General features: G+C 37.5%; 1 protein-coding gene across 4 annotated transcripts in view; it reads right to left on the bottom strand.

The window, feature by feature from the left end:
• The window catches only part of LOC149540224 (alpha-L-fucosidase 2-like), a 126,388-nt gene that overhangs the window by 34,779 nt on the left and 64,432 nt on the right, over nucleotides 1-27,177 (bottom strand). For all 4 annotated transcript variants that reach the window (XM_089801361.1, XM_089801363.1, XM_089801360.1 and 1 more), the window contains exon 4: nucleotides 4,510-4,642. In XM_089801361.1, coding sequence (XP_089657487.1) covers nucleotides 4,510-4,642 — 133 coding nt within the window. The remainder of the gene's footprint in view (nucleotides 1-4,509; nucleotides 4,643-27,177) is intronic.

Below are 27,177 nucleotides of genomic sequence, written 5' to 3'. Positions count from 1 at the left end.
ATCTTGGACCCGTTTTGTTTTGTTTCCGTAGTTTGTGTCACCGTCGACTATCTTTGTACACCCTCGGATGTTTTCCCCGATGAGTATTTAAGCACGGCTTGTAGGTAGTCGTTAGGTATGCAATTTAGATTATTTTCTCTGTACTGCGAATTCCTATTGGAGGTCTCTATTATTTGCCATTTCAGAAGTGAAAGACCTTCCCTATTTGGTTTATTCGGTTTCGGTGAGATTTAACCCTTACCCTATTCCATCACCTGTGACACATCGCTCGAATCTGGCAAATCAGAGCACTATCATATTGCGAATATGTTTAAATTGATCAAGTTTTCTTGTGTTGAATGAATAAGATACTTTATAGGACGTTCTGTGTTTTTCTTGCATATTTTGTACATTCGGTTGTCTGCAAGCTCTCTACTTCATCTCGTACGGCCTCCACCCTCCTACCATATGACCTCCATTACTATCACCATACGACCCTCCTTCATTTCACTATAAGGCCTTCCTATTTCGTTGTCTACACCCATCGTATGGCCTTCCACAGCTCCTTCCATCTACCGTATGGCCTCCTTGGTCACCCTACGATCGTAGTTGCTCACCATGCCTCTCTTCCATCACAATACGACACACCTATTGTCCCACACCTGTTTTCCCGTACTTTGGTGCCTAGCATCTGTACACCAATTTCACCTGTCTGTACTGCCCACTAAAATTCCGTACATGACATTTTTATTTGGAGAAAGAGTTATTTGAAAGTAGTTGCAGAAACAAATCATTACAATGGTATCAGAGCTTCGATTTTTCCAACCTGTGGACAGTGAAGGAGAGTTTATAGCCAGAAAAGAAGAACCCATTCCGTTGATATAATGGCTGTCGAATCGGAACCCACAGCTACCGAACTCATGGCACTACTGAGAGAACTTGCAAGGTATCAAGCACAGATCAATGATACTCAACGACTCATGGAAGAGACTCTCAAGAAGTTGACAAACAATAAAATATCCGAAGAACAAAATGGTCACAGCGCGGATTCGGTGTCGAGTAAAGCATACCCTCATCGAGCACGCTCTCGACCTTCCATGTTGTTTTTTCCCCCACAAACGGAGACACCACCTGGAGGGAAGTAGCTGACTTTTGAAAAAATGCAAGAACTGTTGAGAGAAGACTAGAAGAATGAAAATTTTGAGGAAGATATATCCTACAAAGATTATGCAGATCTGAGAATGAGATATTCAAGAGGCGGAAACAGAGGATATTTTAATGATGATCTCAGAAGGAAGTTGAGTAAAGTAAATCTGTCACCATTTGACGAGTCTAATCAATATCTGCGCAAGCATGGGTAATGACGGTTGATACTTACTTCCAGCTTAATCCTATGCCAGAAGAAGAAGCAATTAAATTTGCAACATTGCACTTGGAGGGAGTTGTTGCATGAATGGTGGCATCATGACACCATCACACTAGAACATGATCAAATAAATACCTATGCGGAATTCACTAAGAGATTGATAGATCGATTTGACGGTAAAGATCCGAAACTCAATTTCAAAGATTTGGCACAGTTGAGGCAAACTGGATTGGTTGACCAATACATTGCAGAATTTCAAAAACTCTCTTTTTTGGTCACGAACATTTTTGAAAGAAGACAGATAGTGCTCTTTAATGGACGGGCTGACAAAACCACTGAAGGGTTGGTAAAAGGGTTCAATCCAGCCACCCTGTCGGAGGCCATTAAGAAGGCAAAGAGTAGGGCATCATCAACAGCATCATTCTCACGAAGTTACTCACATTCCAAACCGATGGTGTTTCTAAGGGATAAAGATAACAAGCCTCCACCGAGAAAGCCGTTGTTGGACGAAGTTATCAGACAGGAGCTCCAAAGGAAGAAACTATGTTTCAACTGCAAAGGACCATGGGAACCCAGGCACAGATGCCTCGGGAAAGGAAAAATCCACTACATTGAGGTTGTGTCCGATGATGAGGACGAACAAGAAGATATACCCTCCGAAGACAACCAACCCCACAAAGACACCAAAATGGTTGGTTCGAACTGTACGGAAAGAATTGCAACATTGGTGCGGCACAGAGGAACTATCGCCCTAGCCGATAGTTCAAGGTGCATGGTATTTTGTGTAAGGGGAACCCTTCAAGGACAAAGGGTTATGGTGACACTTGATAGCGGAGCTACCATAAATTTCATAAACTCATCTCTGGTGAAACAAAGAGGTCTACCTATAGAGACGCACGCAGGATTCCAAGTCAAGGTTTCTAGAGGGACTCTTCTGCCTTGCACACATCTTGTTCTTCAACCAAGTATCACAATGGCAAATCACACAGTGACCAAGGATTTCTTTCCAGTGGACCTTGATGACATGGAGGTTATTTCGGGCATACAGTGGATGAAGACACTTGATGAATACACTCAGAGCTTTAAACGGATGGATTTCACTTTTGTTGTCGATGGAAAGAAGGTTGTTCTTCACGGAATGGCAAATGAGGGTCCAAAGGAAGTTTCTACAGATCGGATGGAGGCAATTTTTTGGTGTGATGACGTTGCTTGGGTTGCACACTGTTTTGTCTTGGCAAAACCTATAAAAGGGCAATGGACACCTCTCCAGGACGATGATCTCCAAAACATCTTTAGTGATCACGATAAAGTTTTTATAGACATTCCTCCTAGCATACTGATTAATCGAGGGTTTGAACATACTATCAAGTTGGAAGTAGGAGCCAAGCCGGTCATAACCACACCCTACCGCGATCCCAAGAAATTCAAAGATTAGATTGAAAAGATAATGAAGGTACGCTCTGATACCACTTGATAGAGGTCCACACCACCAAAACAACTCACAACCAAGAATGCAACAATATGGAGACCAAGAGAAATAAAATCTTCACAAACAAATTTTATTATACTTGGAAATCCTTACAACACCCACAAGATGATATCATAGATATGACTTCTTCAAAAGAAGTTTATAAATTCTTCAACATAAGAGAAATCCTAAATGAGAGTCTTCACACCTTCAAGCTTTCACACCTTGAAGTTTTTCCTTCCAAAGCTTTCACCTTTCCAAGCTTCACCTTCCACAACTTCTAGTTCTCAAGCTTCCCCTTCTCGAGCTTCTCTTTCTCGAGCTTGATTAGAAATGCTCATATGCCTTGCTTAAATAGGCACTTACCACCCCATGCATGACTTATCCACAACCTTCTAAAATTCCTCCACAACCTTCTACAACTTCCAAAACTTTCTACAATATTCATAACTTTCTAGAATTCTTCCCACACACCTCGATAAATGGAATGACAACCATTTATTTTATTTTTTTTTTCTATTATGCCACCTATGCACCTCGAAAATAGAAATACTCTTTTCCTTTCTTTTCTCCTTTTTCCTTTTTTTATTTTTTTATTATTTCTTCTTTAATTTCGTCACTTTTCTCTCTCCTCCAGAATTTTTTTTTTTTTTTAAATTTTTTTTTTCCAATTTTTTTTTTTTCCCCAATAATTTTTCCATGCAAGATGCTCCTGCATCAAAAGACAATTCAAGAATAGCCAGAGAAAAGATGGATCCGTCCTAGCTCTAGCCCTTTACCATTTGATTGCCTCAATATTGAATACCCAAAATTTTGAAAACCCACAAAAAAGAAAAACAAAAAGAAAAAATGAATATTAAGAAAACAAAAAACTACATCTCACTCATCAAAGACAAGAAATCCAAGTAACCTCAGCAATTTCCTTCAAAACCCTAGTTGGCATCTTTATATAGGCATGGATAGTGTGGTGGGATCAACAGCTATGATCACAACAGAAAAAATAACCAAGAAATTGAATTGAAGAGACCTCTAAATTTGAAAACTGAGGATATTTATTTTGACTTTCTACTTAATCTCACGTCTTTGCAGGTTCATACCAAAGGATTTCCCAAAGTCATCTGTAATCACATCTCTAAATAGCTTAGTAAGTTAAAACATGTTGCTGCAATGCCATTTCATTTTCAAAAACTTCACTGTTTTGAAGACATTGATATTATTGCTAGACTTAAATTTCCTAATAAGCTGTGTCAGACAATGCATACTAATAAAATTAATTGCACACCCTACTTATTAGCTGTAATCATAATCAGTAATGCTTCTAGAAGTCTACCCAAAACAAGTGTCAGTATCATAAACTAAGCAATACAGTCATCATTGATTTCACTTCTATTGCATTCAATATCCATTTGTATGTTTCCCATTAATTCCCATGTCTTAAGTATTCAGTGAAGAATAACACATTGACATAATTTCTTCACCAAAAGCAATGTAATGTGAATCTAGTAGCCTTCAGCAAAAATTAATAGCGTATTAGACAAAACTTTCACCAATTACTCATTGATAACATACAGTCTTATTAAAAGGAAATTGAATGTATTATCATTTCTTTACAGCACAGTATGAACAATAATTGTTACAACCATCCAACTTGAGACATTCAAAATGGTTTAAGACTTATTGCTAAAATGGAACTCACTTGTGATGTCTTGTGACCATTGATAGAAAGGCTGGAAATCAGGTCAAAAAGCGGCTCCTGACATTCAGCAAGATTACAGCTGAGAGATGGCCAATAATTCATCTGCAAGTTGATATTCAGGTGTGGGGCAGCACTGCATATTTAAAACATTGTTATCAGTGAATATGAAGTAAGGCTAAATGCAATATAGTTATAAAGAAGAAAACTTCACAAGACATGCACAGCAGAAAACCATTATTTGAATTTATGCTATGTTACCCCAGGTTTCCAGGACAACGAGATGGAGGGGTGGGGAAACAGGTCTCCAGGATGGACTTTTTTTCTTGGAGCAGGGGAGGGTAATGGGAACGGCTATATTAAAAATAGGGAAATCTTTTAATATATAGGGAAATTTTAAGTACTCATAAAAACATGGATAAAGCATGCTTATATGAATTATAGAACCTTAACATATAATGTTTGTGTTAAATAATTTAACTTTAGAGTTCACATGAGAGTGGAAATCAAACAAATTATCATAACTGAAATATTAATTTTAAGGGACAGCCAAGGGAAAGGTTTCTAGAAGTTCCAAGTTTCTGGGATGTCCCAGAAATGGAGACGAGTCAAATTTTGCCAGAAACGCGTCCCCGGGTAACACAGAATTTATGGTAATGCTATGAATAGTGACAACCAAAACCAGAAGACAAATTCAAATGTAGCACAAATGTGCAAATAAGTTGGTCAATCGTGAAGGATTGTGAAATTCAGATAAATATTTACTATTGAATATAATATAGCATAGGACACACGGAACGGATGCAATAATTCCTAAACATTAACTCAACAGCAATATCTGGTTCTTATATGGTAACCTAATCTTACTACATTTTTTAGGTTATTTCCACACATTCATTTGCAAAACATCTCTCTCTCTCTCACTCGCAAACTGCTGTGTTCAATCCACCTTACTAAATAGTTGAAGTACAAATCTCAGCTCTCCAGATCCCCATTCAGTGAAATCATTAAATAGTCACAATATATAAAATTATAAGGTTGCCAAAAAATCTCCATCAAATAACCGATTTTTTAGTCTCTCTAAGACAATTATTATCTTTCACATTCTTATTATTATTACTGTTAGGCTAAAGATTACCACTTTCAGAATTATTAACTATTAGTTTTTAGGCTTCAAATGATTGCTAGATCCTAGTCTCATCCTAGATCCTAGATCATTGTTAGACTCGTTGAGTATGTCATTAGAAACTACTACCAAAAATACTGGACATCTTCAACCCAAAGCAGATCATGCTTATGCATTTGCGAAACTTGAATAGAGGAAAAATCTCCAGCCTATTGTACATACTATAGTTTAATAGGTAGCCAAGATGTTAAATAGAAAGTGTTTTTAAGAAGATTAAAGTTATACAAAAAATTAATGAGGATTATCTTCAATTCTTGTAAATATTGGTTTGAAACTTAGTCTGTGTATCTGTATTTCAGGAAGTTAAGATGATCAAATCATTTCTCTAGATGATCACATTTTACTTCTCATGTCTAACTCTCTCATCAAATACAGACTATCAAGATGATTTCTAGCTGAAGGTGGTTATTGCAAATCTATAATTGACTAGGTTGTTATAAACTGCAAATCCCTGTCCAATTCACACTAATTGGCAGATACTAAAACCTCAAACTCACAAATCCAGGAGATCGCCACTAGTGGGCCACATTGATTGCATGATATTTTCTCAGTTCCTTGGGATGTGGAGTCTTGCAGCCAGAGTGCTCTGCATCACAATATATTCCCTACACTATCAGCTCATCCTGCTTTACGCTATCCATATAGACTCTTTCAATCCTGCCAAAACTAATATATTCTGATAGTTAGAGCCAACTGATACGAATAAAAAAATTTATGCACAATAAAATACTTAGCTCATTAATAACAGCTTAGAGGTTACTACTATAAGCGAAACGGCGGAACACTAAAAGTCGCCACTTAGAATTTCACCTATAGGTCACTTTGGGTACTAGATGACATGTCCACTTTTCAAAATTAGATTCATGAAAAAGACCTCTAGGCTATTTTTTTCTATGGGCTAAAGCATATACCAAGCATTAGAGATTTTTAATGAACTAATGCCAAACCTAGTAAAAACTACCATTATCAATAACTAATGAGCTAATGAAAATGGATCATGGAGTGTGATCCAAAAAGTTGATGCAAACAAACACATTGCAGTTGAACCAAAAACACAATACAATTTAATGTCACTGCAGACTGGAAATCTTGAATTAGTAATCTAATAGTTTATTGAGTCTATTCTATTACTAATTATTTAAATGGTATAGCTTTAAACAGCATATAATATGCAAAAGTTTTACAAGCTTATTAGAAAAAAAAAAGTAAATCTTGTTATTTATTTTTTGACAAATATTTGGCTGTAGCCGATATATTATATTAACTTATAAGATTTTTACAACCTAGTTCAAAAGAGTGGTGGTGGGTTAGAACAAGGTCAAAGAAAACCTCCACTATCGCTCAAAAACTGTGAGAGATATCAAAATTTTAACATATGACCATCCTGTTTAAAACATGCAGGACTTTACCTGCAAACACATAGATTAAATGCATATATACAATATAGGTTACATGTTACTTCATTAACTGTCTGCTCCAATGATTCTTTTTGCTCATAACCCTCTACAAATACGCCTCCCTCCAACCATAATAATTTGACAGATTTCTGTTTTTTCTTCCTCACAAATTGTGCCTACACATTACTATAAGCAACAACCAAATTCTTTGATTCACTTGTTACTAGCCAACTTTAGATACAGTAAGAGAAAATATAATAATACTTTACAAATTCAATTTGTCATATCATAGCTAGTCTAACCCTGCTAGCAATTTCAAACTATAATCTCAAAGTATCAGCAAGAAACTCCTCTGCAACCTTTGGTTGTCATTCTTACATCTTAATCCAGATATCCCATATTAATGCAATGCTACAGAAATCATTAACCATATACATATACCAACCTTTTCCAGCTCGGAGACACTGCCAAAAGCGAAGTATAATCATGAAGGAGAATCTGGCGCTCTGTTAATTTGTAATTTAACTAACTTGAGTCTATTCTGTAAGTGCAACAACTAATACAATTGCAAGACAAACAGAACTACTTCTTCACATTTTTTAGAAAAAGCCCAGCCTCCTCAAATCTAAAGGACTTATAATCAAACAAACTATCAAAGGGTTCCAGCCCAATACTAAAATATAGATGAAACCTGAAGAACCAGCATCACTGTTTAACCATGGAAAGGATAGCTATTCCTTTAGGATTCTATCCAGCTAAATTTCATGACTTTCAAAACTGATGCCAATTTCTACCTACATCCATATACTAGAACATGAAATCCTATGAGAGCATATTTACCAAAATAAAAACTTCCAGTAGGATAAGAATATTCAGATCTTCCTAGTCCATACATGGAACAAAGGAAAGAATTTAGGTCCCTCAGATTGAGCTCTCCCAATTTACGATTTTCCACTTATTCACACATTGCAAATTCATACATGGATCAAGGAGAGAAAATAAAGCTCCATCAGTTAGAAGTCCATATACTCCATGAGGAATACAATTGCACATAACTTTTGGTAATCTAATAAATATACATATTAAAGAAAGTAGATCATACACAGCCAGCTAGAACACATCCTACACCCATGCTTAGGAACTAAGTCACAAGGTTCGAATTCGAGTTCAAGTTTGACAACAACGAAATTTGGATAGAGTTCGACAAGGATAAAAAATCGGAAAAAACTCGACAATAAATTCACCTTAAATAAATATATTAAAAATAAAAATCTAATAATCTATCAAATTAGTTTAATTATTATTTTCCAAAGAGGAAAGATATTAAATTTATTATAATTTACACTACTGTTTTGTAAAAAAATAATATTTAAATTTTTTAATAATATTTAGTAAATATTTTATTTAAAAGCAAATTTGAAATATTCATTTAGAATTAAAAATAATGTAAAGCTAAATCATTTATATGTTTTTCATCGAATCAGAACCCTACTTTTATTCCTATACAGCTTTATTTTCCATCACATGGGATTCTGGAGATTTTGGCGATTTTGACCTGTACAAATCATCACATGAAATCCATTAACGCAGGGCTGGGTGTTTGAGTGATTAAATTGCTCAACCAAATGACAAGCGTCAGGTGATATATCGCACGATGTATGATAAATTGCAGCATTTTTTGACTATCCATAGCCGAACATTGCATTTTCTTTTATAATTAAATCTACATAAAAGTGGCCGACGAATATGGTTTTTTACAAAAAATCACTGTGTTTATTGAATGTGAATTTGTGTCAAATTTGATCGGATATTTTCTGATCCTTGAATATTCAACAGATTTCGAACTTCATGTTTGATGTTCGCTGAACCCTGTGACATAGCTTATGAATATGGTATATGAGGATAAAGTACTAATATTCTATTCATATCAAACATATGAAGTAAACCAGAGAAAAGAATAGCATGGCCAAACAACAACAAAGCCCAAACCATCAACACAACACAAAGAACCAAGCAAAAACAAAACCCAACAAGAAGACCAAACACAGAAGACAATAATTCTAGCCGAAAAGAACAAATAGACCTACAGAAGCATCTAGTGAAAGAGATTAGAGAAAAGGACCCAAACCTATATTACCCAGGGACGCATTTCCACATCTAAGCCCCAAGTTTGGGGGACAATCAGGGATGTTACCAAGCCATCCTCAACCAGAAATGAAAATTGGAAACGCATCCCCAAAACATTGGAAACAGTCATCAGGTTTCCAGTTCAAATTGACCATCCCAAGGACTGCGTAGCTATTTCCCGTCCATCTCGGGGACTTCTTGAGGTTTCTGACAGCAACATTAAAATTAAACCAAAAAAATAAAATGAAAGGTGAATTTTCAGCCTTGCAGGCCACATGCACGGTTTGAAGGTTATAAAAATATGAAAAAAATTAATAACTTATGTTACTTGTACAATATCATATGTTATTTTACATTTGTTTGATCAGTATATTTGTTGTCAACAGGTCTGGACAGTAGTCACATGCCAGGGGTTTTGCAGCACGCAAGGTCTGGTTGAATGCAAGAAGGGTAGTGTGGAGTCAAACACACACAGGGTAGCAGTTTGGAGTTGAAAACAGGTAGAGTAGCAGGGTTTTTCTGATTTCATTAAGTTTGCCATTCACATAGGTTTTTTCACTGCAGCATTAGATGCACAGTGCACACTAGGCATTTGCATAAGCAATCACAGAGGATCTGAGGTAAAAAAATTATCTCTTTGTTAAGATTTTTTTTTTTGTTTTGAATTTTTACTTTTTTTAAACAAAGGAACATTTATATGTAAACGTCATTTTTTTTTTTTTCTTATATACTGTTATATATGCTATAATATATACTGTTATATATATGCCATATTGTTCAGTTTATGTCATATGACAGCTACGGGAAAATGATTTCATGTAACTCTCAAATATGCTATTGTTTTAGCTTATGTCATATGACAGCTACAAGAAAATCATTTTCTTGTAGCTGTCATATACGCTAATAAAAAAAGTTTTCAATAAAAAGTAATTTATACCTAGTAACTAGTTTTTGTTTTCAAGTTGGTTTGTTTTGAAATATTTTTTTAAAAAATAATAAAATTCAAAAAGAGGTCTGATTTATTTATTTTTTGGTTAGCTTTCAGATTCTGGACAGCATACTCATTAAACCCTAAACCCTACTATGACAGCATACACATTAAACATAAGCAGCAGCAGTAGTGATGGTACTGAGGAAGAAAGGCGGGGGGAAGAAGTCGGAATCGGGGGGTCTAAGTGTTGGGTGTGAATCAAGAGATGAATCAAAGAAATTTGAAATCTGTTCAACTGTCCTAGAAGACTTTGCGTGAGGCCCTTTTAATCCTAAAAACCTCTACTTTGTCTTGTTCATCCAATAGATGTCAAAAAGAAAAACTTGGGTGGAACTACAATATATAAATGTCACGTATGTGAAGGTGAAATTAGAGGGAGTTACACATGGGTGTGGTCTAATTTCTTGGGGGTGACAGGATAGGAGTTAAACGTTGAGAAAAACTAGAGGATGCAAAATTAGAGTATTATAGATTACACATGGAGGCTGCATACAAGTCTAAAGGTCTGCATTCATTGTGCCTCCACCCTCACAGCCATCTAAAGTTCAGTCTATGTCATCTAGGGGTAGTGCATTTTCTAGTGTGGGAACCAAACAAAATGAAAAAGGATAGAGGAAGGCTAGTGATAGTGGGCAGCCAGGGTCAGTTACAGATTCAACTAGGAAATATAAATGTCACATATGTGAAGGTGAAATTAGAGGGAGTTACACATGGGTGCGGTCTAATTTCTTGGGGCTCACACACAAAGGAGTTACATATTGTGAAAAACTAGTGGATGCAAAATTATAGTGTTATAGATTACATATAGAGGGTGAATACAAGTCTAAAGGTCTGCCATTTGTTATGCCTCCACCCTCATAGCCATCTAAAGTTCAGTCTATGTCATCTAGCGATAATGCTTTTCTAGTGCAGAAAACAAAAAAATGAAAAAGGAAAGAGGAAGGCTAGTAATAGTGGGTAGCCAGGCTCAGTTACAGATTTGTCCAATGTACAAGCACGGTAAATGTTAGATCATTCTATTGCTGATTTCCTTTTTGCCCATGCCATCACATTTCAGGTGGTCTGTTCTCCATACTTCAAGAAAATGTTTAAGAGATGTAGGTTCAGTAGGTTCCTCTTTGGTAACCCCTAGAGATCATAACCCACACACTACCATCCTTGATTAACATATTCCAAGGTGAGTTTGGTGATGGGGGATACGAGGCGCAAATGGATGAAGACTAGTTGTTCAATTGTGTGGATGGGTGAACCGATATTAGACATCGACTACTTATCAATATCCTTGTTACATCCACAGTTGGCTCTTATTTTCTTAGAGTTGATGATTACTCAGGGAAATGCAAGGATACATATGAGAGGCCATAGAGGAGGTTGGACCCTCAAATGTGATTCAGGCGATTACTGATTCAGCACATGTGTGCAAATTCGCTGGAATAATGGTGGAGAGTGGTTAAAAGAAAATCTGTTGGACTCCATGTTGTGTTCATGCATTGCAAGACTTGGGCCAAGACAATAAATCGAACACATGTACAATTTTCTCCATGCACTTGTTTTAAGAATATTAAACCACCCAACAGACGTGTATATTTCCTTATTTGATGGCAGCACTTTTTTCTCAATGAGATTGATAAAACAGTAAAATTTAATCTTATGACCCAAACATCTTATAGAATATATTGATCAATTGGAAATCAGAATGAATTGACCCCAAGAGACTCATGCCATCCACCAATACTTCAATAAAATTTTATATTTCAAATTTTTAAAATTACCAATTACTTGAATTTTTTTCTCAAATGAGAATTGACAAATTCAAAGTCTTCACAAACTATGAAATGCAATGCTGAATCCTGAAATCAATCCACTCCAGAGATGTAATTGGGTTTTTGTCCTAAAGCTTTCTGAACAGAAAGCCAAAGCTCTTAGAGCTCAAGAGAAAACAATAAAACCAAGCATATACGAAATGAGATCCCATCTGCCTTTTTGATAACTCTCTAAGGAAGCATCCAATAGTCTTTTCTGAATTCTCTATTAAATATTGAACTAAAGAAAAAGGGAAATAATAAAGTGACCTTTTAGTTATTCACTGACATAAAGTAAGTAATTTTATGACGTTATAAAATAATTAAAATAAGTCATCATTAAATTTATTTACTTTTCAACAAATTAAATGTTAATTGCTTGGTTAAATTCTAGGGTCAGATAAAAAAGTCATTACATTCTGCTACCAAAACACGCAGGAAAATGGGAATAATCACACTAATGGTGTTGCAGTTGGGTCTGTTTCTTGACCTCTCCAACCAACTTTTACTCATACAAAGAAGGTTCAAGTTACTCAACAAGCCAAAATTCCTATGGCGGATGAAGTGAGGACATGTTATGCTAAATATGTGACACTTCCATTGTACACTAAAAAAAATTAATACTAGAAAAAATCTAGAATCAAAAGAATAAAAGTGGCACACCATGCTATGCAAAGAAACCACAACGAAACTCTAGGAAAGGTATCTCTTTCTCACTTTAATAGGGATGTTAAGCATATTACTACTTGAGTAAAAAAGTAGGAAATTTGAAGTCCCTAAGACTAATATTGGAATAAGATGATATCAAATTTGCCACATTGCATTTACATGGAGCGGCCCATGAATGATCATGTACCACGGCTTGGTGCCCCTGTAATGAACCAAACCGCACAATTCCTAAAATTACCCCGCATGTCACATACCACTTTGATATATGAGTGCACTCTTATGGCGCAATACCTGAGAGCAAAGTACCCAAGGGAATACCTTAGGGAAAAATACCTGAGGGAAATACTTGAGAGCAAAGTACCCCAAGGAAGTACACAAGCTCGCTTTCTTGTATGGCTCAACAAGCTTCATGTATGGTATGAAACACTACTACAGTACGACAAGACACAACCACAATGTATCATTGCGCACAATGCCACAATAGTTCGTCAACAATATACATTATTCTTACACATACTATCATTATCAATAGGGTACATGTAGCATCAACTGTGATGAATTGTCATGAATAGAGAGAGACTGTATATTTTAATCACAAAGATGTCTTATTAGATTACATCATCTTTGATTGTAATAGCCCTTGCCAATAGACCACTAATAACCACTAATACTGAACTGTGAAATTTCCTCAAACACTTGACATGCAAACTAAATATACTGCTGAAAGTAAAATACTGAATAAAGGAAATTGTTGTGCAACAAATCTACTCAAATAGCTGATGTAAAAATAGTGCCAATATATTCATTCAATGATAACCAAATACTTTTACATATGATATGCGATTTTCAACTCAGAGCATTACAACATGGCACATTACAAACAAACCCTTACTGGCTGAATTCAACTGAGAATTTCTTGCAACTACAAACTGAAATGAAAGAACCTGGATTGAGAAAATGCTGGAGATTGAATGCTGAAGACGAAATGAAGAAAATGCAACTCCAAACTGTCCTCAAATTTGCTGACCATACGGCTTGCAAGTACAGTCGTACATGTACAGACTAGTATGGCTCCTGGCAAAAATAAATGTTGGGCTGAAAGGTGCCGAAAATGATATGCAAATGATCACCAAGCTCCAAGGAAAATTCTCCCAGAAAATAAAAATCAAACTCCCAACCAATAGTGAGATATGAGCAAAATTATATGTCCAAGCTGAAAATTGAACCCTACTGAAAATGCCCAAATAAGCTCAACTTAAAGTAGCTGAATACCACTTCCAAAGTGCAACACTTCAAAGGATATTTCACATCCTCAGTTATGCAAATCCTTAAGAGACTCCGTTCCCAAAGATCAAATGACAATTTGTAGACCAAGATGGCGCCACAAATGCTCAAAGAGAAAATTAGTGTAAACTCAAAACTTCGGATGTCCAAATGAGAGGCCAAGCACCCTATTTATTCACTTTTCTAAAAAGCCTCTAAGAACTTCTAGAAGTATCCATAAAATATTCTTATGAAATCCCTTTATAATGCACTTTTTATAAAAAGTAACTTTATAGAATAAAAAGTGCAACTCAACTCAAAATTATAATATTTTGGCCCCGCATAACACATAAAATAAAAATATAATAAACCCCATCTCTCCAAGAGCAAATAAGACCATCCAATCCCCAAATAATCATCAGAATGACTCTCTCACCCTACAAGAGTCCATGATAGGCAAATTCACTGAAAAATAACGTCACTAAAAAGGGGACATGACAATCCGCCCCTCCTGAAATTGCTTGCCCTCAAGCAATCTCAAAGCTGGATGTTGCAAAATATCTTCTCCCTCCCATGTGGCATCCTCGGGTAAATCTCTCCACTTCACCAAGTACTCTTTGATAGTCCTCCTATGGAGTTGTCTCTCTCTGCTGTCAATGATGCATTTGGGAACAAGAACCAATTTCCCTTCATCATCCAATGAAGGAAGAACTATTGAAGGCACAACATGCTGACCCAACGCCTTCTTGAGCCGTGACACATGGAAAACATTGTGCACCCTGCTGTCTGCTAGAAGCTCAAGCTCATAGGCCATCTCACCAATCCGCCTGATAATCCTGAAAGGGCCATAGTATCTAGGCTTAAGCTTCTCAGACCCCCTTTTCCTGAGAGTAGACTATCGGTAAGGCTGCAGCATGAGGTAAACCATGTCACCAACCTCAAAACTCCTCTCTATCCTCTTCTGATCTGCATATTGTTTATGTTGATTCTGTGCTCTGGCAATATTATCTCTAAGAGCATCAACAATGTCCTTGCTCTCCTGAAGCAAATCCCTAACACAAGGAACTCTAACATGACTCATAAGAAAATCAACAAAGCTCGGTGCATTATAGCCATATAGTGCTCTGAAAGGAGTCATCTGAATAGACATGTGATAGGTAGTATTACAGCAATACTCACATAAATAAATCCATCCAACCCATGCTTTCTGCTGACCAGCCACATAGTTCCTCAAATATCCCTCCACCCATTTATTTACTATCTCTGTCTGCCCATCAATCTGCAGGTGGTACCTGGTGCTCGAAGAAACATCTCTTGCCAAAAATGACTCAAGAACCTGTTGTCCCTGTCACTCACTATGCTCCAAGGTATCCCATGTAGTTTGAAAATCTCCCTGAAAAAGATTTAAGCCACCTACGTTGCCATGTAAGTAGTAGTGATGGGAAAGAAGTGTGCATACTTCATCAACCTGTCTACCACCACATAGATGCAATCTCGCCCTTGGGCCTTAGGCAAGCCCGTAATGAAATCCATAGATATACACTCCAACTTCCTGTCAGGAATGGGAAGTGACTGTAGGAGCCCTGCTGGAAAGTTGTGCTCTTGTTTGTTCTACTGACAAACAAGGCACTCTCTAACATACTGCAACACATCTACCTTGAGCCCCTTCCATGTAAACCGCTCCCGTACCTACCTGTACGTTTTGAAGTATCCAGGATGTCCAGCTGTAGGTGAATCATGAAGTGCTCTCATAACAATACGCTTCACCTTTGATCCTGGGACTAAGAATATATTGTTCTTGTAGATAATCAAATCATTCACAAGTGTATACCTGGTATCGACAACTGTCCCATCAACAATCCCAGATGCCCATGAATCTCTAGCATACTCAGCAATGATCAAGTGCCTCCAATCCTCTGATATTTGAATCATAGCATTGAGATGCGATCTACGTGACAATGCATCTACTACCACATTCTGAGTCCCTTTCACATAGGAGATGTCAAAATCATAAGCCTGCAGTTTACTAACCCACTTTTGCTGCCTATAATTGAGATCTCTTTGCCCAAGGAAATGTCTCCAACTATTGTGGTTAGTTTTAATGCAAAACTTACCACCCACCAGATAATGCCTGAATTTAGCCAATGCATGCATAATAGCCAACATCTCCTTGTCATATATACTAAATGATCTCTCTGGCCCACAGAGCTTCCTGCTCTCAAATGCAATGGGGTGCTTGTCCTGCATCAGAACATCACCAATACCCTCTCCAGAAGCATCACACTGAAGCTCAAATGGCTTCAAGAAGTCGAGCAATGCTAATACAGGGCATGTAATCATGATCTCCTTGAATCTCTCAAAGCAAGCTTGTGCCTAAGGTGTCCAAACAAAGGCTCCCTTTTTCAGCAATTCCGTCATAGGCACTGCATGACGTGAATACCCACTGGCAAATATGCGGTAGAAACCACACAACCCAAGGAACCCTCTCAACTGCATCAGGTTCTCTAGAGTAGGCCAATCCACAATAGCACAGATCTTATCAAGATCCATCCTTACTCCCTCTACACTAATGATGTGAGCCAAATACAATAGCTCTGTCATGCCCAACTCACATCTGGACTCCTTGGCGTACAAGGACTTTGATTGCAGGATCCCCAAAACTGTCTCCAAGTGCTCCATGTGCTCCTGCCAAGTCCGATTATATATCAGAATATCATCAAAGAAGACTAGCACATACTTCTTCAACTGGTGACGGAAGAACCTGTTCATGGTGGACTGAAAAGTAGCTGGCGCATTAGTCAGCCCAAATGGCATGACCAAAAACTCAAAGTGCCCACAATGACATTTGAAAGCAGTCTTCTCAATATCCTACTCTCTAACTTTGATCTGATGGTAGTCGAATCTCAAATCAATCTTCGTGAAATAACATGCACCGCAAAGCTCATCAATCCGTGGAATGGGGTATTTGTTCTTGATTGTCCTTTTGTTCAACACCCTGTAATCAATGCACATCCTCAATGTACCATCCTTTTTCTTCACCATCACAACCGAAGAAGCAAAATGAGACTTGCTAGGCTTGATGTAACCAATCGCAAGAAGCTTCTTGATGGTTTTCTCGATCTCATCCTTGAGTCTCCTAGGATGTCTGTACGGTGTAATCATCACGGGTTTAGCACCCTCTTCCAACTCAATGATGTGTTCAATACCTCTGTCTAGTGGTTTGCAAGGTGGGATGTCACTGAAAACCCTGTCATACTTCACTCTCAACCTCTATATGTCTGGATGATACTCTATCTTATGTTGCTCCCCCTATGTAGGCATGAGAGTACATACAGCTGCCCACTCAATGTCATCATCTCTGGCTAGCTTCTCCAGCCGTCTAAAGGAAATGGTCCTAATGTCTCCATTCTTGATGGCTCTCAAAATGTGTTGCTTCCCATTCACTTCAAACTTAATCTCCATGTCCTTCAATTTGAAGGTGACCTCTTCCAATGAGTGCAACCACTCCATCCCAAGAACAATATCCAAATCACCCATGTTGGCAACATGGTTGTCCGCCTTGAACTCATAGTTGTTCAAGCGTAAGGGCAAATTTCTAACCATCCTGTTACACTTAAGAGTATAACCATCAGCAACTTATACTCGCAGTCGCTCAAACTCCTCAGTCATAATACCACGACATTCAACAAAACGTGCATCAATGAAATTGTGCGTAGCACTAGTATCAACCAAAGTAATAACTCTATGCCTTGCTAGAACACCACGCAGTCTAAAAGATCCTTCCTGCTGAATGCTAAACAAACGTGTCTCTTGGAAGTGCAACTCGAGCTCCTCCTTAGTCTCTGGAGCTTCTGCTTTTGCCTTGGGCTTTGCATCACTATGATCAACCTCATGTCCAGAATTATCAGAATTTGAATCCTCGTAGTAAGCCCACATAACCCTATTGACCTTCCCCTTAGGCCTCATAGGACAATCGCGATCTCTGTCGTAGGGACCCTTGCAGTAAAAACATAGCTTCTTCCTGTGCAAGTCATTCACTGTCTCCATATCCAAAGGTGCAATAGACTTACCCTTGGTATCACCTTTTTTGCCCTTGTTTTTATCAAACTTCTTATTGTCCTTGAATGAAGAAGTGCTCCTGGAGGTGAACCTGTTGGAGGGTGCTGTGAGCTCCATGCTCTGTGCCTTCCTCATAGCCTCTTGCAATGAAGGGGGATCAAATGCCTTGATCCACCCCTTTAGAGGTTCAGACAACCCCTCAGTGAATAGTATAACCAACCTCCTCTCCGACACATCCTGCACCATCACCAATAATCTCTGAAACTCACTAATGTAGACCTCCAAACTGTCTGTCTGTCTCAGTTGTGCAAGATCATGGAAGAAGACATCCAGGTCTTTCTTATCAAAGCGTTCTACCAATCTATCCACAAAATCTTGATAGGATGTCACCTAATTATGCTGCAATGTAACCATACCATGTGACCACCAATCATGTGCTGCGCCCTTTAAATGCAAAGTGGCATACTTGATAGCATTCGTTTCTGACATAGGCCTTAATGCTAGGAATGTATCTAACTTATGGATCCAAGCTTGTGCTGTCATCTATCCACTGTCATCGAAAGATGGTAAGGTGAGCTTGCTAGCAGCTCACTGCAACTCACTGTCCTAACCTCCTTTAGCCCTCTAGTTCTGCCTACTACTCCTCATGTCCTCTCTCCTCTGGCTCAGGTAGCGATCAAAATTCAGCAACTCACGCACATGTGGAGGTAGTGCCTGCCATTCTACATCTGCAGCTCGAAGATCATCCTGAAAATCCTCTAGCATATAATCCTCTATTGCCTCCTAGGTCGCCTCTCTGAGGAATGTAGAGTGTGTAGGCCTGTTTGCAGTCCATGACCTGTGCCTAGGAGCACCCTGTGAACCTGCTACACTCCTATTATCTTGCTCTAGGGTCCCCCTATCCTGTTCCTAATGACGTCTGTCCTGTGGGTTCATGCGCTCAACCATGGTGGTGAGTGCCTGCAAAGCCTAAGCCATCCGCTCTTGTCCTGTAACCATTGCTCCAAAAAATTCTCTTGTTTCCTAATCCTCATTCCTATTGTCTCTTGGTGGGCTACGCTCTTGTCTATCACCCATGGTGTATGGCTGCCTGTCAAAATCTTGTTCCCTGTCAAACAAGGTTTGCCTACGAGTGTAAAATCTGTGAGAGCCAACCCCAAGTGGCTGCATGTGATTGCTAAACCCTCAGGATGGCAGGATTTAGCTCTGATACCACTGTAATGGCCCTTGCCAATAGACCACTAATAACCACTAATACTGAACTATGAAATTTCATCAAACACTTGACATACAAACTAAATATACTGCTGAAAGTAAAATACTGAATAAAGGAAATTGTTGTGCAACAAATCTACTCAAATAGCTGATGTAAAAATAGTGCCAATATATTCATTCAATGATAACCAAATGCTTTTACATATGATATGCGATTTTCAACTCAGAGCATTACAACATGGCACATTACAAACAAACCCTTACTGACTGAATTCAACTGAGAATTTCTTGCAACTACAAACTGAAATGAAAGAACCTAGATTGAGCAAATGCTAGAGACTGAATGCTGAAGACGAAATGAAAAAAATGCAACTCCAAACTGCCCTCCAATTTGCTGACCGTACAGCTTGCAGGTATAACCGTACATGTACGGACTGGTACGGCTCCTGGCAAAAATAAATGCTGGGCTGAAAGGTGCTGAAAATGATATGGAAATAATCGCCAAGCTCCAAGGAAAATTCTCCCAGAAAATAAAAATCAAACTCCCAACCAATAGTGGGATATGAGCAAAACTGTATGTCCAAGCTAAAAATCAAACCCTACTGAAAATGCCCAAATAAGCTGAACTTGAAGTAGCTAAATACCACTTCCAAAGTGCAACCCTTCAAAGGATATTTCACCTTCTCAGTTACGCAAATTCTTAGGAGACTCCTTTCCCAAAGATCAAATGACAATCTGTAGACCAAGATGGCGCCACAAATGCTCAAAGAGAAAAGTAGTGTAAACTCAAAACTTCGGATGTCCAAATGAGAGGCCAAGCACCCTATTTATTCACTTTTCTAAAAAGCCTCTAAGAACTTCTAGAAGTATCCATAAAATATTCTTATGAAATCCCTTTATAATGCACTTTTTATAAATAGTAACTTTATTAAATAAAAAGTGCAACTCAACTCAAAATTATAATATTTTGGCCCCGCATAACACATAAAATAAAAATATAATAAACCCCATCTCTCCAAGAGCAAATAAGACCATCCAATCCCCAAAGAATCATCAAAATGACTTTCTCACCAAAAACATCTGCCTATGAGAGTCCATGATAGGCAAATTCACTAAAAAATAACATGTCACTAAAAAGGGAACATGACATTGACTTCAAGTGAAGACTTCACAAAGTTGAGTAATTACACAAGTGAAATATCTGAAGAGATATCTCCAACAATAGACTAGGGTGGCTACCAACCAAGATTAGGGAGGATCTTCCACCTCCAAAACTACATGCATCCAAATACCCACTTTCAAATGGAATATATATATATATATATATATATATATATATATATATATATATATATATATATATATATATATACACGCACACACAAAGAGGCATAAACCACGATGCTTTCGTACGGTGCCAACTATCGCATTCTAAAGGCCTCCAAGAAGTTTCTGGAAGGTTACCATGGGTCAATATCATTACATTATTATTATTATAATATGATTTTTGGCACCATTTATCTTATAACTAAATTAATTAATTAAAGTTTTTTATAATATTATTTGATTTTTAGGACCACTCAATTAATTAATTTAATTAAGTCACTTTATTAAAATTAGGGGCTTTACAGTCCTCCCAGCCCAAACACTGTTTGTCCTAATGCAATCCACGAACTCCAAGGTACCAAACCATGTGTGGACATTGGTAGCCATATCTATTGAAATATCCATGTTGCATCATAATCACATATGCGTACTAGGATGTAGGTGAGAAGAGTAAACCTCTATCAAGCTTACACTACTCCTCTCTAATATAAGCATTGTCATGTTCGAAGTCATCATGGTCTCATTGAAGTCAATCATCAAACACATGGAGGCTTAGATCCCAAGCTTTCACACTATCATTCGAATCAATCTTTTTCAACAAAAGATGGTGTGGAATCTCAACGTTCAGGTGCAACTTCTTCTTCTCATTAGGAAACCACAACATTAAGAGATTGCAATCATACACACCTCATGCCCAACCCAAGGGTAACCTCCATATTCCACAAATTGTAAAGATCGCTCTTGCAAGCAATCATTGGTAGAGTCTACATCTCCATGAGGTTGATCAATCACTTGTGAAGGTTGCTCATTTGAAGGATTAATGATAGAGTTTGTGTTATCATCAAGCTGATTGACGAGTGTTGTTTGATGAAATTAGTGGATGCATCTTCTTCACCTTTTTGGATGCCTTGAAGATTTGAATGTACTACATTTGAAGGGACAATTGTTTATTCATGCTTGTCAAAATCCTCTTGTAGTTGTAGTTTAGGAATTACATTATCCTTCGTAGGGCTCATCACACCAAGTACCTCATCGTTGATTTCCCATCTAAGATTTGATGTTGTGGGGTCTATCACCTTCGGAAGACAGATAACTCATCCTCAAATCTATTTAGTCCTTGAGAGATATGTTGCTTTGCATGCCACCATTGACCCAATCCTTCTTGATTTTCTTCAATGACTCAACCAAAGTGAGAGGATGCATTTCTAGTTGCTTAATCCTTGGAGGAAAAATAATCGATCCTGTATTGGTCCAAAATGTATGTGACATATCATACTTCATTCTTTCATTTGCCAAGCACTTGAGCATCTAACCAATCTTCTTATGTCCTCTTGCTAGGATCTGGCAAAGCTTCTGCTGACTTTGTTGTAATTCCCTCAACAAGGCTCGCATGTCCACAAATGCATATTCTATTCCATCACTAGAAGTCATGATTTGATCTGAATTTCCCAATAGGGTGGCAAGATTGCAACCTTTGACACCACTATAATGTACCGAGCTGCACAATTTCCAAATTTCCACCACACGTCATGTACCACTGTGATGTACCGTAACTCTCTTATGACATAATACTGAATGGAAAATACCTAAGGGAAGTACTTGACAAAAATACCAGAGAGAAGTACTTGAGGGAAACATCTAAGAGAAATATTCAGGGGCAAAGCATCCAACGGAAGCACCCAAGGGGGAAGTACCCGAGGGATATATCTAAGGGAAATATCCAAGGGCAAAGTACCCAAGGGAAGTTTGGAAGCTCCCTCTCTTGTATAGCTCAATAAGTTTTCTATGCAGTGTGGAAGACTACTACAGTACGAAAGCACGCAATCACGACATGTTATCGCTACAACTATATAGATTATTCTTACACTAAAAATACAATCATTATCAACATAGTATATGTAGCATCAACTGCGATGAGTTGCCATGAACAAAGAGATTGTATATTTCAATCATTAAGATGTCTCAGATTACATCAGATTTGTCTTCAAGTAAAAGCTTCACAAGGTTGAACAATTACACAAAAGTGAATTATTTGAAATGATATCTCCAACTGCAAACTAGGGTAGTTGCTAACCACCAATAGTGCAATTACAAACTAGGGAGGATCTTCGACCTCCAAAACCACATACAACCAAATACCCAAATTCCAAATGAATACAAAAAGACATAGACCACGTGCTTTCCTACGGTGCTAAGTACAGCCATTGCCTTATAAAGGCCTCTAAGAACTTTTCAAAAGGTTACAATGGGGTTAACATCATTACATTATTATTATTTTGGGCCCATCTTATAACTTAAATTGATTAATTAAGAAGTCCTTTGTAATATTATTTAATTTTTTAGGACCACTTAATTAATTAATTTAATGAATTCAGTTTACGAAAATTTGGGGGACATTACAGACCCAAGGTCATAACGTCATCACCACATGCAATGAGTTCATAAATAAGGTCGTTGAGAGCTTTGACCAAAAAAGACTCAAAATTACAATATATATAACTTGCACACTTGAGACAACATTGAGCTATAAATGCCTACATTGCCAAGTTTCAAAGACTTTTCATGATGATCCTTAACATCTCATAAAAGGGAAGAATGGCATTGTTCACTCAAGGTGTAGTTGAGCTACTTCGCAAATGGGTAAAATCTTTTTGACCTACCAACTCTTCAAAAAGCTACCAAGAAGGTATTGAAGATTGTAGTTGTGATAGAGATCTTTATCTATAATTTTATGAAATAGAAATATGATCATTATGGTCATTTTCAGCTGAAGAAGACAGTTGAAATAATATTTAAAATTATATAATATAAAGAGACGTGTCACGCACCATGCGAAGAGGCATGCATATGGAGATATGAAGTAATGAATATTTGGAAATATAAAGAGTCTTGCATTCAAAATTTGAAGAGACCTTCGTGTGTTATATGAAGAGTCTCATTTCAAATCTATTTATGTGATTGCTCAATGTATTGTAAGAAATCAAGTGAAATCTTTGTACTTGAACATTTCTTTATCAATAAAAGATACATTTTGCTGGTGTGGTTGGGTTTTTCCCTCTAGTTGGAGGATTTTCCCAGGATAAATGTCTTCACTCTTTTGTGTATTGTTTATACTCTTATTTGTTGTTGTTTATCTTTGTTTTAAGCAAAAACATTAACATGGTATCAAAGCCTACTTTGATATCACCAATAAGGGAGTGTTATTGTTCTGGTAGCCTTGTAAGACAATCTTTCTAGTTGTGTTAATTTGTTTATCTTCATATTTTTTAAACCTTTACGGAGCTTATCTTTATCAACCCACGTTCAATAGAGGGAGGCAACATGGCTTTGGTTGTGAAGCTAACAATAAATTTGCTGGCCTAAAGATTTGTACGTCACTAACTATGACTTACAAAATTGTGACTTTAGGCAACATTTCATGAGATTTTTGTCTCCTCTTAGCAATAGGGGAGGCTCCCTTCTTACCATAGGTGGTTTCAATAGGAACTTAACCAAATGAATGGTTCATCAATTCCTCTTTTTTTCAGGAATGATTTGCATACAACTCTAACTTTCTAACTTAACAAAAGTGTCTTATTGCTACAATAATACCGATGACCCTGGAATTGATGTAAGAACAACACCAAGGGCAGCAGTTTACTTTTTTTATTGTGTGAAACAAAAACAAGAACCCAAAGTCTCTTGCACTTGTCTCAAATGAGGATTCAAGCATAATAAACAGTAAGAAACAAAGTCTCTTACTGGATACTCTCAAATTTAATAAAAACATTTACAACTGAAGCCCAAAGTCTTCAGCTTTAAGTAATTGCGGCCACTTGTATCAATTACAACTTGTCCTCCTTCAGCACAAAGTCTTCAAAAGTTCAAATTGGCTCTGAATGTAATAGGCAACTCAAAGTTTGCACAATTAAATTCAAATCCCTCTTAATCAAAGCTCCAAACTCACAATCAATATCCAAAAAATGTTGTCACATAAAACCTTGAATACAACAAAGTTTGAAAGAAAGTTGCATCTTTCTCTTGAAAGCGATCTGATTTACATCCAAGCACAAAGTTTGAGAGTGCACAATACAAATTGGTAGAATTTTCATGCCTTGCCAAAAGCTGATCATATACAATGAGCTCTCCTTTAAATAGGAAAATAGGAGAGATAGAAAGGTGGACGAAAAAGTGGAACTACTTCAACCACCTAGACTTATCTCTAACTAACTACTTTGACTTTATTCAAAGTTGCATGCCTAATGCAGTTGCAACTTGATTACATGTTACAAATTTGCATGGGATACTATCACATGCAATTACATCTTGTTTTTCCATCACATGTAACATGTCAATTAAAAATAATACTCTAAGTGCCTTACAAGACACAAATTCTATTACATCGAGCTTTATTGGTCTTCAAGCAACTACAAGATGCCCGATATTCTACAATTGTTGTGCTTATGTTTGACGGAAGCATCTCGAACTAGAAAATGAATATGCATCTTTGATTGTTCTATTGAGTGTTCATTAGAGTGTTCATTGACCTTTTTAAACTTGAAAACATTATGCTTGCAATCATTCTTTCACCTTCTTGTAGGTTCCATCATGTTATTACTCTTGGTTCATGTTCCTATTCCTTTTTTGCATGTTTGGGGTTATGCCTGTTGTCGTTATTAAGTTTCCAGAAAAAGCCATTCAAGCTAAGATGGGTCCATTTCCAACTTTTGATGTGTAAAACCATGGATTTGTGCAAAGTATGTAATGTCCCCATTTTTGGCTGACCTCGTGTAGCGTGCCGGATTTGCCTATCCTCGACTCTCGTAGGCAAATGGTGTGGAGAGAGAGTCAATTCTGCGGATCAGATGGTCATATTTTGCTCTTGAAGAACTGTTAAGAGGTTATATTTCATTATTATGTGTTATCGGGGCCTACATGTTATAATTTTAAGTTGAGTTGCACTTTTTATTTTATAAAATTACTTTATTATAAAAAGTGCATCATAATGAGGTTTTATAAAGGATGTTTCTAGAAGTTCTAGCAACTTCTTAGAAAAAAGTGAATAAATAGAGGGCTAGGCCTCTCATTTGGACATGCTTGGATCGGAGAACTCTTCTACTTCTTCATTGTGAAGACATTTGTGGACTTTGGATCTGCAAATTATTCGATCTTTGGGAACGAATCACTCCCTTGGATTGGCGACTTTGAGGGTGTGAAATATCACCTGAATTGTTGCATAATTGGAGTTGGTATTCAGCCATCTCATTGGAGCTTATTGAGAATTCGTTGTTAGGGTTTGTTTTTGGTTGGAATAAGGATTTCAGATTTGCCCTATCATTGGAGAAGCATTTGACAAGAGTTTGAAGACAGAATAAGTGCATTTTCAAAATTGGCAAAGCAGGGTTCGGAACCACATAATTGCTCATATCTCCTCAACCCCTTGGAGTTATTTTTTATGGTTTTACAAGGTTACTACCTAACCCTAGGCGCCCATTTTCCTTGCATTTGGGGGTCCCAAAACCCTAATATTATTTTATTTCAGCAGCCGTACAGGTACGGCCTGGTACGGCCCTGCTAGTTTGGGCAGCAGCAGCAAATTAAGGACAGTTTGGGGGTGCGGTTGGAGGTCTTCATCAACGATCTGCAGCAAAACGTGGTGTTCTTCCATAGTTCTTCAAACCAGGTTCTTGCATTCTGAAATATATGTCAATTTTTGGGTAAATTTGCTGTCATACAGTCATTGTAATAATCAGTCCAGAATTGGTAATAAAATAATTTCAGAATTTATTGCATTGTAATTGAAATATGGTTCAATGGCTTTATATATATTGTAATTCTGTGATTATATTCTGAAAGTATCAAATCTGAAATTACCATATTCTGAATATTGTTACTGTTACACGCCAAGTGTTTGACAAAATTCCTAAGTTCAGTTTGAGGGTTTTTGTGGCCTTTATAGTGAGGGTCATTACAGTGGTATCAGAGCTATAAGTCCTGCCATCCTGTGGAGGTCTTATAGGGATTTTGGAACAGCCAGATAGAGAGAAAAATGTTTGACAAAATGAAGGCCGGTCCAAATCAAGGAAAGGAAAGATTCTTACAGTTATTAAACACCTTAGCACAGGGACAGCGATCAGCAGAGCAGAGGACACAGGAATAGAGTCAGAGATTGGAGCTTATGATGCAGATGATGGCTCGTCAAATGGGGTTGAACGCTAACATAGGTGGAGGAAATAATCAGAATGGTAATAATCAAAATGGTAACAATCAGAATGGGAATAATCAGGATGGGACACATAATGGAGGTGAACAAGTTGGGAACAATTTTGGTCATGCATCCCAGCAAGCTAGGACAGTGAGTTCGAGGCCCATGATTCCCACATTTCCTCCTAGAGCTCCAGAGCAGCCCGTACCTGAGCCCCAGATCACTGATATACAGGACCAGTTGAGGAGAGACTGGGAAGCCGGAGGTCCAGATTTTACTGCTGCAATTACCTTTAGGGAGTATATGGATGTGCGGATGAAGCATATGCCACGTGGACATGACAGGAACCAGAGCTATGAGCTACGGAAGAAAGTAGGGAAACTTCAGTTACCATATTATGATGGTTCGGGGAAGTCTACAGCAAGAGCTTGGGTTCAAAAGCTTAACACATA

Source organism: Cupressus sempervirens, chromosome 9, assembly GCF_028749045.1.
Source record: "Cupressus sempervirens isolate cs-2001-9-10 chromosome 9, ASM2874904v1, whole genome shotgun sequence".
Taxonomy (NCBI): Eukaryota; Viridiplantae; Streptophyta; class Pinopsida; order Cupressales; family Cupressaceae; genus Cupressus; species Cupressus sempervirens.
The sequence above is the reverse complement of the archived record's forward strand: the minus strand, read 5'-3'. Positions and strand labels throughout refer to the sequence as shown.